Source organism: Scheffersomyces stipitis, chromosome 5 (genome assembly GCF_000209165.1).
Source record: "Scheffersomyces stipitis CBS 6054 chromosome 5, complete sequence".
In the NCBI taxonomy this organism is placed as follows: domain Eukaryota; kingdom Fungi; phylum Ascomycota; class Pichiomycetes; order Serinales; family Debaryomycetaceae; genus Scheffersomyces; species Scheffersomyces stipitis.
The window spans coordinates 379,348-392,084 of record NC_009045.1 but is presented as its reverse complement, the minus strand read 5'-3'; the positions used below and the strand labels follow the sequence as shown (position 1 = coordinate 392,084).

Sequence of the window (12,737 nt, the reverse complement as noted above, 5' to 3'; positions counted from 1 at the left end):
ACTGAGACAGTTCAAATCGGACGATATGGAGTATAAATACTGGTTATGACAATATACTTATTTGATGTACGCGGAGTTGCTGTTGGGTGCCTTTTACTTAGTTGCATTTTATCATGTTCTCCGCCAGAGAAACTTCTCATTTCGCAGCCATTCCTTTCTTTACCCTAGGCTAGTCTTCGTAGCTATTGGAAGGTGGAATAGTGTATATCATGAAATAAACAGAAAATGAACATATCGTTGAGTATCCCATGTCCATCCTAGGACACTATGACATAATTTCAATTGGATTTGTCAACCTAAAGAAAGCTGAGCGCTGTTACCTAATAAGCAGATATTAGCATTTCAACCAGTCCAGAGCATGGCAACACAACGACTAGTAAAATCCCAAAAGGAACTCATCTTATATTGTGTACATTGCAAAGCACTAGAAGTTAATATCCCACAAATAAGCTATTGTAGCAGAATCGCTCTGTTATCACCAACTATTCACTTCTATATCACAGTAATTTGTCTCCACACTACTCTATAATCTGAGGACATCAAAGTCAACTGTTCCTTATCTCTGCTATCTAACCTGAAGCTTTTCAATACTATTTCGACAATGTCAAAGTCGGTTTTGGCAGTGCTGTCGCACGTATCCCACGGCTATGTAGGCAATCGGGCCATGGTGTTTCCACTCCAGTACAATGGTTGGGATGTAGATGCTATAAACACCACCAACTATCTGAATCATCCAGGGTACGGTTCATTTGCAGGCAAACCCACGTCTTCCGAACTTGTCACGGATCTATTCAAGGGTCTCAAAGGAATTGTTGACTTTAATGATACCTATGATATGGTTATAACTGGTTATACCCCAAATGAGGAAGTATTGGATATCATCTACCAACAGCTACTCGCAGTGTTGAATTCTGACATTTCAAGAAAGAAGCCACAGTGGATTGTAGACCCAGTGCTAGGCGACAACGGAAGACTATACGTTCTGGAAAAGGTGATACCAATTTACAAAAAGATTCTTTCGTCCGGATTTGTCACGCTCATAACCCCCAACCAGTTTGAGTTCGAGATTTTGACCGAAACCAAAATAACAGATTGGACGTCAGTCCGCCAGGCATTCCGTAGAGCCCATGAGCTCTACAAAATTACTAACATAGTAATTTCATCAGTTCTAGTAGATGGCCAAATGTTTGGGGTTGGCTACTCGGCAAAGGCCGAAGAACAGCATCAAATTTTTAGCTTTCCCATTTCTCAGATTCACTGTCATTTCAATGGCTGCGGAGACCTTTTCACTGCTCTTGTGGCCAACCAATTTCACGAGAACAAGTATACACTCTCTCCTAAAGTTTTGGGCGATGTCTTAGTCAAACTTAACCTTATCTTGGAACGTACTTACAACGAGGAAATAGAGACCAAGGGCGTGGAGTCTGTGTCGGAGGTGAAATCACTCCGTATCATCTCCCTGAGAGATATATTGTTGGCTGACCATAGCGAGGACATAATCGACAGAGTAAGCTACTTGAAGTAAAAATAGAACGTTTAATAGATACACATATTGAGATCGTAGTAGTTTTGTTCACCAACGCAATGCTTGGGAGACGTAACCCATTCCCATTTTTCCGAAAGTTTCTACTCCTGGAGCCAATCGGTTGTCTTCGAGATTGAACTCGATCAAATGAGGTAATCTCTCAAATCTTCCTTCAACTTTTCGAACTTTACAATCACTGAAATCAACAATCTTGACTGAAGGCGGAAGATTTTCAAGTTTAATTATTTCAAACTTGCAGCCATTCATCAAGATACTTTCTAGATTCGGACAACCATTCCAATTGAAGTCAAGATACTCAGTACCTATGGAGGATGTCATACTGAAATGCCAGAGCTTCGGATAATTCATTATTACTGGAGTTGGTTCTTTAGTTTCTGGATATAAAAAAAAAGAACTGTCCAACAGTAGCAACAAGATCTGGGAAGGCATCTTGAATAATACCGTATAATCAGAAAAGAAGTTGTAATCTAAGCGTAACACCTTCACAGATTCTGGAAAAGAAAAGTCACTTGAAATTGATATCGTATCGTTATTACTCATGTTCAATTCACAAACGGTACAGGGGATACAGAGAGTTGAATTCGATAATTCGGACATGCGATTAGTATCAAGATTCAATGTCAACAATCTGCCTTTAGCACTGAATTTGCATATTTCATTATGAGAGATATCCAAACTCTTGAAATTTGCAGGAAGTATGATATCAGCTTCTTCGATATTGTTTCGTGAAACATCGAGAGTTTCAAGGAAACTAGGAAGAGTGCAATTCAAGCAATCAAGTTCGCAATCATTTATGCTCATATGTTTCAAGTTTGTAAGGCGATGTACATCTTTCCACATGGATACAGAATCAATTTCCACACTCTTTATTACCAAAGTATTCAAATTTTGTAGATGAGGAATCCTACACGAAGTATAGCTAATGTGTAGTGATTCTAAGACGCTCAATTCCAGAATAAAGTAAAGTCCGTAGCTATTTTGAAGTTGGAGCTTCTTTGTGCTTTTTGGAATAAAATATGCACCATCAACATCGCCGTCAATAGTGTAATCTTGTATCAGGAGATCTTCAATAGAATTTGGTAAATGGACTGCTTCCCTTAAGATTGGTACCGGATTGTTCGGACTACGATAAACACGTATGGTTACTTGTTTTAATTGGTCTAATTCTGCAAGTTGTTCCATACCCGAAGATGAAAGGCCACTATCCACACTTAATGTCTGCAACAGACGAGGAAATCTGAAGATAGACAATGGAATTAGATGATAGTAGAAAAACAATTTCACCTCTGTAAGATGGGAAAGATGGGAAATATCAAAACATCTGTTATTCTTATCAACAATTACTGTACACGAGAAAAATTTCAAGAAAGGAGGCAAGTTCAATTTCAAAAATCCATCACATTGAATATCATAGAGGTCCAAGATGAGGGATTTAATAGTTCGTGGAAAGCGAGAAAATACTTTAGAGTCAATCGCTTCCTTGCCACCGGACAAACTTAGAAATTCAAGTCTGGGTGGATACCGAAGCTTGAAAAGAAGTTCCAGAAGGGTATCACTGTAATTTGTTGGATCTGAAAAGTTTAAATCTAGATGCACTAAGGATTCCGGATAATACATTGATTCAACAAACTTACTGCGAAGTCCACACAAGTATGCTGCGTCTCTTTCTGTTGGCCAATTCATGCTGGCATCTTGTTGTTCATCAATTACACGAGCAGAAATAAAAGTAATCTTACCAATTCTGTCAGAAAGACTTCTAACTTTTGCAATTACTTCTTCACTTGGTATCGCAACCAATCGTAGATGACGAACAGCAACCAGGGGATTCTCGTTAAGAAAAGTTACCAACAGATCTACATTTTTTCCAACTACCTTACAGGGAACATAATCTTTCTCATCACTAGGATTTATAACATTATATCTTAGAAGATAAAATTGCTTTAAAAATTCGAGTCTTAGTCCTGGCAGAGGAGAAATATATTGAATTTCGATTTCTTTGTAGATGGAATTGAGAAGGTACCTCTGGTAGGGTGAACTGGAGTTGCAGGCAAGTACTAGAACAATAAGAAATGGTAACTCATCTATTATTTTTTGATAGAAATGCTCTGGATACAAATCAAAATGAACAACGGAATCCATATTGTTTCTTCATGAAGATACTTCGAAAATTCCTGATATATTGAAATTGACGCAATAAGAAGGCATCTACAAGAATTCAACAAGAACAATAATCAGCTCTGACGTTAAAACAATAGCAATGCATTATTTACTGTAGTACCAAGATTCTACCATGAGTCGTAATCCAAAAATGAAATGTAGAAATCAGTCCAGAATTTTTCGAATCGCAGGTTGAAGTTGCCCCGGCTACTATGCAAACCACACCCCAAAAAGGTATTTCCATAGATTAGGAAAAAAGACCGTTCAGTTTGGATAAGCAAATTTGCAATTATCTTGAGATGTATTACGTTTTTCTTAGTACTTATAAACTGATTTTCTCACATTCAATTAGGTATCATGATTAACCTTTCGTGATTTTTTTTCGATTTTAGAAATATAAGCGATTTTGCAACTAACAGCTAATAAAATTGGACAGAAGATGACTTTCAACATTCTTTTGTCTCCAATCACCCAATTCATTGCCCCTAGGATTGAAATCCACCAAATTAGTCAAGAAATCTAAATTTTCTTCGACTTACGGAAATAAGAAATAAGTCAGTCCAAGTAAGTTGTGCCCGAAATAGCATTGTAATGTGCCCTAACAAAAAGTTCTTCAATAGAATCAGGAAGGTCCAATTCATAGCCAAGATTGGGATTGAATTCCTCTTCTAGAGATTCAACCGATATCCAAAGGGATTTTAAATTACCAACTCCATAAGCTGTTCCATTCCCTTAATGAAAATACCGGTTTTGACTTCTAGTTTTTCAAGCAGATGAGGCAATTTTAAAGTCGACAATTGAATTTCCAAATGTTCGGAGGGATGTGAAATGTCTCTACAAAGACCACACCGATTAGTATAGGATAAGAACTCAAATGTATGTAAATTTCGAGGATCCAAATGGATAAGTCCTTCACCAGGCTGGAAAGGGGAAGTAGATAGAAAATAAGAGAATCCTATGCACGAAGAGAACTTATTGAAAAACCAACAACACTTTCCTATGTATATTAGACTGAATACTTCAACAATGACTCATGCAAACGGGTTTACTTAAAATTTTCAACTCTCGAGCTAATCGCACCTCGGCTAGAGCTTTAGTGGCTTATTTCGCTAAGTTCAGAAAATAGAAGCTATTGTGAACCCTGGCCAGAATTTATAATATATGTATAGCAAAACATTTGAAAGTGTGTTGAAGCTGTACTTAGGGCAGGGTTACTTTACAATCACTGTTGGGTGAAGGCTTCATATTTTTTCACTAGCCATTCTTTTAAGTAGCTTTCCAAGATCAATCTTCATCAAGTTAGCCAAATATAGCACGCTTGTTCTTTTGGAGAACATGATATCTTCTGACGAGAACTCTCGCCTGTTGCGGCAAATAACTAGAACTCCTTCAACTTCGTCATTGTAACCACAGAAGTCAACTTCCTTTGCAGAAAGAATAAATATTTCATGCTGATAACTTCTTGATTTTCTCGATTCCCATTAAGACAATAGGGAAATATTTTGTATGAAATTGCCTTTATTGCAAGGACTTGCTATTAACACAAACTGAAATGTCAACCTCAGGTGGTACGCAAATGATATTCAAGATTAACATTACAAAACCAGTATGAAATGAAAGAAGAGTTGCAAGATAAGAATGGATCGTATCTAAATGGAAGACCATCTACAATTGACATGTTCTGAGATTATAAGAAAGCTACACTAAATGACGAATACGATCATAAGAAATTACTTCAGCGGAAAGGTGTTCCTTGCAGTTTCGTAGTTTCTCACCAAATTGTCAACTCGAAAGATGCAAACCAATTCTTTGCAAATTCTTCAAAAAGGTATTCAATTTAACAAAGTAGATGTTCTTCGAATTTCGCAACTAAATCGATAAAATATATAGAAAAAAAGAGCTATAATGGAGCAATTTTTGATAAAAAATACCATATTGAACTCTAACTACAAATTGACATTTGTGTAGTCCATTGGCACAACATTAGAAGGAATCACCTCCATTTCACAACACACAATAGGCAGACGATAGTCATCGTAAGCTCCCATTCAGCATCTCTAGCCTGGGGAAGTGTGGAGTTGTCACATGACTGCGCGACCGGATATCTGGTCACCCTTGTGCTATATGCAATACCCACAAAACGTTGGGATCTTTCTTATGATTTCTTGATAAGAAGATCATACCAGTTGATGCTTCTTCTTTTCTTCACCGTTCGGCGGCACTTAGAAACGCGTGTATAGCTTAAACCAAAGAATATGTTAGCGGCTGAAAAGAGGCGTCTTCTCCATAAGACGCGTCCAGTTTCAGCTTCGGAAAAGCCAGGATCCATATATCCTCAACGAGCCTTATATTTATTAGTGTGTTTCTCCATTGCCACCATATCGCTTGGATATCTCCACTTTATTGGTGCTATTGATATTGGCAGATTTGGAATTCTGTCTGTAATAAGCGATTTGACCAAACAAGATGCTGTCAGCGAGCCTTTCAGTTTACATAAAGAACAGACTCTGCTGGTTCATACTGAATCAGATGAGCAGACGTTTGAACTCAAACATATCTTCCATCACGGAACTGGGCCAGAGAACTATCGATTGCATCGGCGGTTGGACATTACGCCAAGCTACTTGGCCAAGCACAGCAGCTATTTCGCCGATTTTTCCCAGAGATTGGCCCAGAAAAGGGATGACAGCTCCGTAGACTCCGAGAATTTGGAAGATATCTACAATCTCATGGACTGGCCGGACGTACATAAGCACAAAAATCCATTTACGATCCAGTTGCCAATCAAAAAGGACCACAAAAAGGGTAAAGTCGTGAGACTTAAAGACAGACATGAGCCTGGCTTTCTCGATTCGTATCTCTCTTATGCCTTACAGGTTAAAGGTGACCCTAAAATTCTCAACAGAATAGCGTTGGAATGGGAAGATGAGATAGAAATCGATATCCCCAACATGAAAGACAAGGACACCTTGGTTTCGTTGGCTACGATATCATCTAATGCTTATGTGAAGTTTCCCAAAGACGAAAACGAGAAGAACAAACTGGACTGGATCGATGTGGGCCAGTGGGAACCTGACCAGGAAAACGTAGACCTTAACTTTGGTTGGGAAGATATAGGCTTAAGAGGCCATGTCTTTGTAAGCAAAGACAATAAGACTGTAGTGATAGGAATCAAAGGAACATCTGGAGCTGGATTACCCGGTGGAGGAAGCGACGAAACTGCTGGAAATGACAAGGACAACGATAATCTCTTGTTTTCGTGCTGTTGCGCTCGTGTTGGTTATATGTGGACGACAGTCTGCAATTGCTACGAGAAAACCTATACTTGTAACCAGGACTGTTTGGAAAAAGAACTTTTGAGAGAAGACAAGTACTACCAGGCGGTATTAGACCTCTATCGTAACGTCTCTGCCATTTATCCTCCTGAAACAACCAATGTTTGGGTCACGGGCCATTCATTAGGAGGTGCCTTGGCTTCCTTATTGGGAAGGACCTATGGCTTACCAGTTGTAGCATTTGAAGCTCCGGGTGAAATGTTGGCTACCAAGAGATTACACTTGCCCCAGCCGCCAGGAATCCCCAAGTTCATGGAAAATATCTGGCATGTAGGAAACACGGCAGATCCAATTTACATGGGAGTTTGCAATGGAGCTTCCAGTACTTGTAATGTAGCTGGATACGCCATGGAAACGGCATGTCACACAGGCTACCAATGTGTATACGATGTAGTTACAGACTTGGGCTGGCGAGTGAACTTATTGAATCACCGGATCCATACGGTGATCGACGACATCATCTTGGCCTATAACGACACAGCACAATGTATCGAACAGCCACCTTGTCGCGATTGTTTCAACTGGAGGTTCACTAGTCACGACGACGATGTACCAGATGAACCGGAGATGCCCAATCCATTGAGACCGAAGCCTAAGCCCAAGCCCCTGTCGTCTACCAGCGACGGAAAGAACAACAGGATCTCATCTACGGCCACTACGACTATTCTGCCCACTAGCAGAAAAGCAGACCCTACTTCTTCTGATATCAGCGAGCCTAGCGAGTCCCCAAAGAAGTGTTTGGAGAGAACGTGGTATGGGTGGTGTTCCAAGTGGGGCTACGACGGTGATGTAGACGATGATCAATAGGGTAAGGCACAGGGTTAAGAATTAGCATGTACAAAGGGTGCATGCTGCTTTTATTAGATATTTGGTATATGTATGGGATAGGAATGTTTATTAGAATAAGAGATTGAAATAGTTCGTAGAAGTAGAAATAGAGCAGGAAGAAGCGTATCACAAGGAAGGTAAAAAGGATTCCAAAGGGCCAGTGGATGGATCAATTGGGAAGAATACAGACACGAAGGACGAAAAATGAAAAGCTGAAAGACACCAGCTTTGATACAAGAGATTATAAGAGAGATAGACGCTTATGGCAAAGGGAGATACTAGCAGAGAAACACACATGACACAGAGTTTTAGATACACCAGGTGAATGTGAGAACAAACTACTGCACAAACTTCTAAATTGCACACCTTTCAAGATATCAGATCATAACTATACCCAAAGAGGCAAAGTATCTTGACATCGGCACATCATTTAACTACGCCAGTCTTTGAAGCACACGAAGCCAATGGCAACTTATTTTTGGGTACATGGTTGAAAATGGTAAAAGGACGATTAGATATTTTTCGCAGCTAAATTAAGCATATTGAACAGGCTGAGCAGAGCCAGGCGTAGCGGCATTTGGAGAGAAAAATCTTAACTACTTCTACAAATAGCACAAACAGCATTGACAGTGGTAAAATGTTTAACGGAACTTCTAGTAGGTTCACCTGGTGATCTACTGCCCCCCTGCTTTACCAAGTCGATGAGATCATGGCAGCAGAATAATGCCAAATTTAGCACAGATAATTGAAGGCTTTGCGAAGTCATGTGACTAACCAGAGAGAAGGAATGTTCAGTAGACAAAAAACAAGCAGAAGCACAAATTGAGGCGGAAACTCAAGCAGAAGCAGAAGAAGGCATTATTAGCAGTGGCAGAAGCAAAATTTGCGCGGCCATATAGTCACATCGCTGAGTCTGTAAAATGAGCTAACGGTTCCAACCGGCCAGATAGTATAACCCAATTGTGAAATTTCCAGCAGTTTCAGCCTCCGAAAGGAGGCGAAATATCAACTCAGCCTGCACACAGCCATGACGTTCTTACGCAGGCATGCAATAGCCCGATTGGGTCAGTGTTGCTTTCCCAAACGGGCAGGAGGAATGACATGTGTTTACATAATCGGCCAAACAGGAAGTGGCAGTGCAGCAGACGAGATTACGGCGGTGCGGCTTGCGACGATGACTTGAGTCTCGGTATTCTAGGGAGCGGTGGTGGGAGGCTGCAGGGCGAGAGAGACTGGGACAATGAACTGGAAAAAGACAGAGACGAAGCAACGGCCAGAGATTGAACTGTGGTGATTGATTTTCCAAGGATATGAGCGGGCCACAATTAGGGTTAGCACTTTATTGAATGAAGTAGGACAATTGAGAGGAAATGGGCCATTCTTGAGTGTAATTCCATGGCGAAGAAAGCGGTACCGGAAAACTTACGATGGTTACCAGAATAAGGAGAAATAGGGAAGGAAAATAGTTCTAGCGAGCATCGCCGTGGTAGCTGTTGTACGCCGCCAGCAAGTAGCGACAATGGGCTCCTCCATCCAGTGTTGTGCCTCGATGAAATTTCCAGATGCCATTGTTGGCATTTCTTGTTTGGTAACAGCCTCTCAGCTTATGTCATGCTGTCCTACACAGAGCCGATGGAATTAGTCTGACCATGACATGAAATTATATGAAACCCCGAGGTTAAAGAACAAAGCATCGCACACCAAGAAGACGACAGAGAGCTACATATACCAGAGTATTTCCACATATCCGCCAGTCTAACACTATCCACCTAAGCTAGATAGCCGTGTCCAGAAGTTTCGACAAAGATACACCGATATAAGCAGACAATCCACAAGACTCTCACTTGTATCTTTTTCTCGCTAGAAACCCTTCACATCCCAGAATTCTTACCAGCAAAGGTTTCGTGATATTTTTTCTCGCAGTGTGTGTCACTTAAGCAGGCCGAAAAAATAAGATAAATAAACTTGGAAAACCCCCTTTTATTCTTTCTGCCCCAAACGCTCTTTTTCCAATTGACAATCACCCCTCGTTGGAATCCTCACCAGACCTTGTCTACGCCACTAGCGCACATATATAGCCCTTCTTCTCGAAGAAATCAGAGTTCCAGCCGTCTGCGGTCTTTCTGAGTTTGTCTTTTTAACCAGCTCGTATATTTGCAGGCTCCACACATAGTCCCACTATTTTCACTATTAGTCCACTAACATTTGTCCACTAATAAGTCACCACTTCACTATTAGAACCAATTCCACTGATAGTCTCATCCTTTAGTTTTTTACTAATTTCTATTCTACTACATCCATCAGTCTACACTGAACACTAAAAATGAGAGTAACCCACACCATCGCCAACTTGTTCTTTTTGGCAGGTACCATCCTTCTCCTCATCTTCGTTGTGTTGTCTGGATCCTCAGACCACTTTCCGTTGGACGAGTTCTACTGGGTTTCTGCCGACACCTCTAACATAAGTGGAGCTCCACTGAGAGCAGCCTGGACTTTCTGGGGTGTTTGTGAAAAGAACAACTACACCGAATGTCAACTGGGCCCAGCCTTCCCAATTTCCCCAGTTGATAACTGGGACACCAACGTCAACGTTCCTCAGAAGTTCATCGACAACAGAGACACCTTCTACTACTTATCGAGATTTTCCTTTGCCTTTGCCTTGATTGCCCTTGGTTTCAGCGGTTTGGCTTTCATCATCGATATTCTTGCCTTCTGCCTTCTTGTTGTCGACAAGGTGGTTATTTTCTTGGTCACCATTGGTCTTTTCTTCTTGGCCGGTTTTGCTGCTTTCCAGACTGCAGTTGTTGTTCTTGCCAGAAACGCCTTTAGGGACGCTGATCTCAGCACTTCGATCGGAGTCAAGTCGATGGCTCTTTTGTGGGCTTCAGTTGCCTGTTTGGGACTTGTTTGGCTTAACACCTTCTCGTCCAACATTGCCAACTCGTACAGAAAGCACATGTCTAGAGTCCAGGCTAACAAGGCTGCTGAAGCCGGCCTTGAACCAGGTCCCGTTGGCGACGAATCTTCTTTTACCAGAGCTGCTCCACCAGACGACCACAAAGAAGAAGACAACAGTGGAGGTATCAGATTCTTCAAGATCAAGAGAAACCACAAGACTTCCGACGAAGAAAGCGTTTAGGTTGTGCAATCTACAACTTCTTCAATTGGTTTGAACGATCTACGCTACAGTACTACAATTAACAGTATCGACGTATAACTAGTGCTTGTACTAGTGCTTGTACCAGTATTACCATACCATGCTCCGCTACGGTAAAACCTTTTTCTTATTTTCTTTCCACGTTCTAATAATTTCATTTTCTCTGCTCAATAGTTTAAAGTCTCTATAGTTTTATTTGTTATAATACAGTATACCTTATAGTTCCATCTGTAATGTGGAGAGGTGCGATGAGCCAGCCATGACTCGTCAGGTGACGTGCGGAGTCATCCTGCAAGAGGTTGGAGTGATGAATAAGGAAAGAACACCAAGGAGAGAACTGTGACCCCGTAGCTGTACGAGTAATGAGTAAAGTAACGTCGAAGTATGTGAGAGTCGACTGCTAAATGTAGGTATCGTAATTGCTGAAGCTGTTTCTGAATGGGAGTATCCGATTCTAAGCGAACACGAGGAGTTGGAACAGCCGGCCGGTGTGTATAAGCACCATCTCGGAGTTTGACCTAGAAGAGAAGCATCGGGACTGACGGCTCGGGTAGCAGAAGAGGCGTAGGATAGAAATGGCTGAGAATTACTAGAATAAACTGGAGTAGAAAGCAATAGATGTAGAACAGCTGGGAAAAATTGCATTCAATCTGATGGAAATTATGATAATCAGAACAGAATTATGAATTGCCGATGGTAGAACTCAATTGGCTACACATTAGCTAATCCCAGAGAAATAGAGTAGTGGAATCAAGGTACCAGTAAATAAAAGTGTACAATTTGGAAGACGTAGACATTTGATCAGAATTGAACGAGAATTATTCAGTGAGGATCAATTGGTATCGAGCACTGTGTCAGGGCCGATCCCATATTATTCTGCTTTTACGAGGAGTAGAGGTGAAAGTGATGGCTATTCAATGAGCCGGTCGACTACTGAGATAGAGGCACCTTGGAATTTTCACAACTAAGAGTAGGGAGAAATTAACGGAGCAAATACGTGAGATTTGCAAGCAATATAGGGGAAGAATTTCTCCCAATTGAACGACCATTCACCGAAAATATCCATACCCAGAAAACTTCAACAAGCGGAGACCAGGTTCACATACAAATTATTGGGTAAGACTGGTGCAGTCCGCGATGAGCTGGTATTTTCTGGCGAGCCAATAAAGTAGAAAAGGAGTAACTCTCCGGAGGGGACAATGAGAGAACAACAATTACTATCGTGCCAACAATGTGAGGATCTACTGGCTGAAAACGGAACTAATAACCAACAAACTTATTGGCTACCGCTATCTAAAGGGATACCTGTAGATAAGCGAAGGACAACGGATGCTTCCATGCTTGCGAAGAGTCCCTGATGCGGCTGAGAGGATCCGAGATAATGAATATTAGACCGCCAGAGATACGGAATTGCAGAGTTGTATTAAATTGGAATTAGATTGAATTGGAATTAGATTTGCAATTGGATTTGGAATTGGATTTAGGATTTTTTCAGCCATCTCCCAGGATCGGGACTGACCGAATTGTAGATGTATATTGGAAATTTCAGAATAGACATTGCAAGAGAAGCGGGCCGAAGATGGAATAGATTGTAGAGCTATAGAGAGAGGACAGCGATGGGCTACACCACTGGGCTACTGGGCTAATTCCACCCACCCTGGTGGGAAGTCCTGCCTGGTCGTGGAACTCTCCATGTGTCTTCCATGGGCAGCGT

The 12,737-nt window shown here is 41.1% G+C and overlaps 4 protein-coding genes across 4 annotated transcripts; 3 read left to right on the top strand and 1 right to left on the bottom strand. All coding sequences in view use genetic code 12, as the record gives it.

Moving 5' to 3' along the window:
* Positions 1-601: 601 nt before the first annotated feature.
* BUD17 (protein involved in bud site selection) lies at positions 602-1,525 on the top strand (the record flags this gene model as incomplete). The annotated part of the gene is made up of 1 exon (XM_001385052.1): positions 602-1,525. The coding sequence occupies one exon, from the start codon at positions 602-604 to the stop codon at positions 1,523-1,525; it is 924 nt and encodes a 307-aa protein (XP_001385089.2).
* A 48-nt stretch (positions 1,526-1,573) lies between these two features.
* PICST_31980 (predicted protein) lies at positions 1,574-3,685 on the bottom strand (the record flags this gene model as incomplete). The annotated part of the gene is made up of 2 exons (XM_001384695.1): positions 1,574-3,141; positions 3,181-3,685. The coding sequence occupies 2 exons, from the start codon at positions 3,683-3,685 to the stop codon at positions 1,574-1,576; spliced, it is 2,073 nt and encodes a 690-aa protein (XP_001384732.2).
* Positions 3,686-5,919: 2,234 nt separating this feature from the next.
* Positions 5,920-7,951, top strand: PICST_89908 (predicted protein). The gene has a single exon (XM_001385051.1). The coding sequence runs from the start codon at positions 5,959-5,961 to the stop codon at positions 7,843-7,845; it is 1,887 nt and encodes a 628-aa protein (XP_001385088.2). The 5' UTR covers positions 5,920-5,958; the 3' UTR covers positions 7,846-7,951.
* A 1,705-nt stretch (positions 7,952-9,656) lies between these two features.
* PICST_78379 (predicted protein) lies at positions 9,657-11,243 on the top strand. The gene has a single exon (XM_001385050.1). It carries the CDS (start codon positions 10,190-10,192, stop codon positions 11,003-11,005), a length of 816 nt encoding a protein of 271 aa, XP_001385087.2. The 5' UTR covers positions 9,657-10,189; the 3' UTR covers positions 11,006-11,243.
* The last annotated feature ends 1,494 nt before the right edge of the window (positions 11,244-12,737 follow it).